The sequence below is a fragment of the Silene latifolia genome, chromosome 2, assembly GCF_048544455.1.
Source record: "Silene latifolia isolate original U9 population chromosome 2, ASM4854445v1, whole genome shotgun sequence".
Lineage (NCBI taxonomy): Eukaryota > Viridiplantae > Streptophyta > Magnoliopsida > Caryophyllales > Caryophyllaceae > Silene > Silene latifolia.
The window spans coordinates 67,815,449-67,820,588 of NC_133527.1; the positions used below are offsets into that span (position 1 = coordinate 67,815,449).

Genomic DNA, 5,140 nt, shown 5'->3' on the forward strand with positions numbered 1-5,140 from the left:
GGTATTTCCCGTAATGAAAGCGAACATCGATTTGGTTGTAATTTTAATGTGTTTTCACATCACCGTTTTGTAATTTAATAGATTTATTTATATTACAAATTAGGAATAGCTATGTATTTTATTATAATTTTGTAATTTCGGAGTTTCCTAAAGACGGAGCCATTCAGAAACGAGTTCCGATTAAGACGGTGTTTCCCTTGGGAGGCGTGCCACATGAAGTTCAAGCGGCCAAAGGAGTTGGTTTACGAATATGTAATGGATTATTAAATTTTCTATTTTAGGAAGGCCATACTAGGAAATTGTTTTTCTTTGCATTTTCTTTCTTTATATGTTTGCATGCATGCCAAATCGCCATAACATCACATGCATATCTTTTATATCGAACCATCGACCTTGCCAATTATAATTATCGATTGATCACTAATTTAGTTCGCTTAAAAGAGATAGATAATAAATTGAAAAGACCTTCACATTTTATAAAAATTGAGACTTAGCCTTACCAAATAGTAGGAACTCATGAATCCCAATTTCATTAGGAGTACAATACGGTACTGAAATATTATACCGGGGTGCTTTCTTTTAACGTTGGGTAAGTGGGGTAATAAAATGTTATTACACTTCGAAATTTGGTTGATCTCAACGAAAGTATTAGAGGGACCGTTGTCTCAATAGGTTCGGGCTAAAGATGAACTTAGTGTAAATTCAACGACCAAGAGTTCTAAGTGTAGAATCGGTTAAACAAGTTAACCCACCTAGTTGTATTAGTAAAAGTTGTAGAGGGACCGTTGTCCCACAATCAAGCTAATATGAATTTGGATCTTGGAATCGTTTATATAATTGGGTGGAGGTCATTATATAAATGCTAAACTTGTCTAAAATATTAACAAGTCTAATTTACGATAAATGTTAATTTTTCCTTCATCTCATATTTTGTAGTGAATTGAAATATCACAATGGCATTCACTAGCTCGTCCGCACCACCTCTCAGTACCGTTTCATGGCTTCGGTCCTTTATGGATTGTTGCAAACTCGAAAAGAATGGTTCGAATTTCACCGATTGGGATACGCAACTTCACTTAGCCGCGGAAGGTGATGACAAGCTCAAATACCTTACCGAGGCTTCTCCCGCTACTCCTATTACTAGGTCAACACCCGCGGTTAGGGAGGCCTTTGAGACCTACCAAAAAGAATCTGCCACGGTCAAGAATGTCTTGATTTTCTCCATGGAACCCGATCTTCAAAGGAGTGCCATGTTTTCACGAGCTCCTAGGATTATTCAATATGAAGCGGCTTCCCAATTCTTTGACCTCAATATCAAAGAAGGACAAAAAGTGAGTCCTCATGTGCTCAAAATGATTCAGTATGTTGAGACCCTCAAGTTGCAAGGGGTTGAGATCCCCGAACAACTCATGATTGACCGAGTGCTTCACTCCTTAAGTTGAATCAAGGGCTATGTTCAGTTTAGAGTAAACTACAACATGCAATACTTAAAAACCGATCTCCATGAGTTGCACAAAATGCTTGTGCAAGCCGAAAGGGACATGGGGCTTGATGCAAGCACTAGCACGGATGTGCTCAACATCAATGCAAAGAGTAAGGGAAAGTTTAATAAAAGTTCTAACAAGGGTAAGAAGCCCACTTCCTACAAAGGTAAGGAGAAAGCTATTGAAAATAGCTCTTCCAAACCCAAAAGGGGAGTCAAACCCTATGACAAATGCCATTATTGTAATGGCATAGGCCATTGGAAGCGCAATTGCCCCAAATATTTGGAAGACATCGAAGCTGGACGTGTGACTCCAGTAGGTAATATTTCTTCCAAAATTTTATGATATTGATATTAATTTTCCAACTCAACTTTATATTAAGATACTAGTTGTGTTTCTCACCCTTCTTATTGAATTTAAGGCATGAGAATAAAGGAAAAGCTAAGCAAGCATGAGGAGGATCTCCAAAGGGAGCTAGAGTAGCCGCCATATAGATGGAGACCTATGGACTTGGCTTGGCGTTTAATTTTGAATATATCTTCATTATAGTCTTATGTTTAGACATTGTCTAAGAACTTTATTTTGTTTCCATGTTAGACATGGAAATTTCTTTATTTTGCATCTCCGAACAAGTATTGTATTTGGTTTTAAATAACTTGGCTTTCAACCCAAGTCATTTCGGTTTATGGCATTTTAAGTTCTAAGACATCTTTCCTCTTTCTTTATTAATATCTATAACATAAATCAACTCAACTCAATCGATAATATTGAAAGATGATGATTTGTTCAATATGGTAAAGACCTAAGTTGTGAATTTGATTCCCAATTAAAATATTCATGGCAACATGACATTTCATATGAAATGTAAGATCGATCGATTGAAAGTTAAAATGAGTTGTTCAACTCATATTTGGGATGTTACTCCATGTTAGTAATTGTTTAAAGTTAAAACGCGCAATATGAATCACAAACGAGACTCCATACAAGATATGGAAGGGATTAGTCTCTAAAATGGCAACATATCTTAATAGATACCTCAAGGATAACATGTGCCTAATGCTCTTTTGCATTAAAAAGAACAAAATTGTTTGTACCTCTTAAAGCCATCTTTTTGGAAAATAGGTGTATTTCTAAAAAGATAGAGTGGGAGAAAATTCGCTACAAACTTGTTTTGTAGTATAACGACATAAGAAAATGTTCTAAATGTCATACACATGTTATAAATAGAGTTGCTTTTTGAAAGTAATGAACTATTATCCATTGAGTGAATTGTTGCTAGTGAACCAAATAGGAATTTGTTGCAAAGAAGTCTTGGCTTTATTATCCGTGTTAGATTCGATATGCAAAGCTAAGCATGATTAATTTAAGATATTGGTCTCTTTGAAGTAAAGCCTTCAAGTATAGAATACATTGATGAACATGGTGATGTTAATCGAATCAAATCATGTTAGTAATTACCGCATTTAAAACATGGCAAGTGATATTAAACCGCTCTTCTGAATAGATATTTGGAAGAGGATGAATGTGTGACACTGATCTTAGGTTTAAGTATGTGAATTCTAACATGCTAAGTAAGCTTAAGGGATCCATATGTGGTTTTAAGCTGAGCATTAAGAGATTGTAAAAATCATCCTTCCCGTTCATGTGATAATTGAAAATGGTTGCATTTGAATTTTTTAAAAGAACCATAATTATACATGAAGTTTAGTGGGAGCTTATTTTTAGTTCATGTGATAATAGAGAATGGTTTCACTCGATTTGTCGAAAAACCATGTTTATACATGAAGTTGAGTGGGAACAAAACTGTCTTCACATATTACTCATTGGGAATGATGTACCGATGTTTACCTCCGTAACGTTGGGAAATCATTTCCATATGAAAGATTTATGTGAGGCACATCGCATAGTTGATGTCCGGATCTATGGAGATAGTCCTAAAAGGGATATTGGCATTATGTCAAAAGTCTTGTGTTGATAAGACTCTTCGTCTTATGTTGACAAGATCCTTCGTCATTTCAGCATGGATAAATCCAAGAGGGATTCTATTCCAATGGGTTGTGGGATTACTTTGAACAATTAACAGTTGCCCACTGAACCTAAAATTGTTGAACGAATGAAATCGATTCCCAATGTTTCCGCCATTGGATCGACCTAATGTCCTAAGATATGCGTAAGCACTGATAAATTATATGCTTTAAGCAAGACAAGTCAATCCATGTGAGAGTCCATGGATAGCCGCTAGATACATCCTTGAATTCTTGAGAGGGGATAAGGATTCGTTCTTATGATTGATAAGAACATGGAGTTTTGTATAGAGGGTTACAAAAGCTCAAGTTTCTTAGGCTGATCTTCTTGTCAATTGTCAGAAGTGTGAATAGCGAGAACAACCTTGAAAAGTCAGTCATAAGATAGATTGTAAAGGAGCTAAAATAAATCCTTTAAACCATGGATCACATCACATGTTATTTGATAAACGTGGGAATATCTTTCAAGCAAAGGAGCCCAAGCCTAGATTTAAGTCTAAAAATCTACTTAGAAGATTCATGTTATTAAAAGATTGCATTGAAGGAAGCAAATTGCAATTTATGAAGTCGGGATGAGTGGATTATATTGTATATCCTCTAACCAAGCTTTTATTACAGGTTTGATCAAACCACTATGAAGTAACAAGGATTTTATATTCCTAAGATTATGAGATATGAAGCAGCAATATTGTATTGATTATTTATATGTGATAATCGCATTTATCATTTAAGTTTTATTTTAAACTCTTTTATTACTTTGTTATATCCAAATAGGTTGTAAGAACAACTTTGAATCCAATTAAAGTGAACTGGATTAATATAGTATTAGCCCCTAGTCACTAATATGAGGTGACGTCTCCTAGTGACTAGAGTGTGAGTTGATTGATGGCAAGTTCAAGTGCCATATGGTCATAAGAGATGACTAGTCAATCACATAGGCAGACTGTATGGGACACTCTGTCGGGCAGTGACCGCTTATATAGTTCTGGTAATTTTTATACAGCCTGGTCGTCGCGAGAGCTACTATAGTATTCTTTTTGAGTCGATTCTTTAACTGGAGACTGTTCGCCGAAGGTGGCACAGTTTCTGATTGACATTGATTTTCGCTTCACGACTTCCGAATATGGCATGCAAATGGGCATCTTTTGGGTCATGATGAGCTGTGGCTATTCGAAGAGAATAGTGCGATAGGAATTGTCCACCCCATGTCAGGGTTATCTAAATCTCAGGGCCACTCGAGGATTAGTGAACAGGAAATGCGTGGCCACGCTCGGAAGGTATCTACGGCAGATAATTCCGGTCAAATAGTTACTCTCCAGATCGAGGAAACCACTGTAGATATGATCACATGCAAGTACGACCTGCGAGACACCTTGCATTGAGTGGGAGATAGTAATAGGACAAGAGAATTGGTGACGTACACTTGTCTGGGACAAGTGGGAGATTGTTGGAGTATGTGTCCTCAACAATAGCGCGATCACGTTATTAAATATTATGATAAGAATACATAAGGGATGATACATTATATAGTCAACTGATCAACATTTATCGGTAACGATTGGCTGACTAGAGTGTGACGTTACTGTCATTCGACGGTGATGATCAGTTGATTCCTTGAGGTCACACCTATAG

General features: G+C 36.4%; 1 protein-coding gene across 1 annotated transcript; it reads left to right on the forward strand.

Moving 5' to 3' along the window:
* The first annotated feature begins 953 nt into the window (after window positions 1-953).
* LOC141640916 (uncharacterized) lies at window positions 954-1,442 on the forward strand. Its single transcript, XM_074449595.1, has one exon. It carries the CDS (start codon window positions 954-956, stop codon window positions 1,440-1,442), a length of 489 nt encoding a protein of 162 aa, XP_074305696.1.
* Window positions 1,443-5,140: the final 3,698 nt, after the last annotated feature.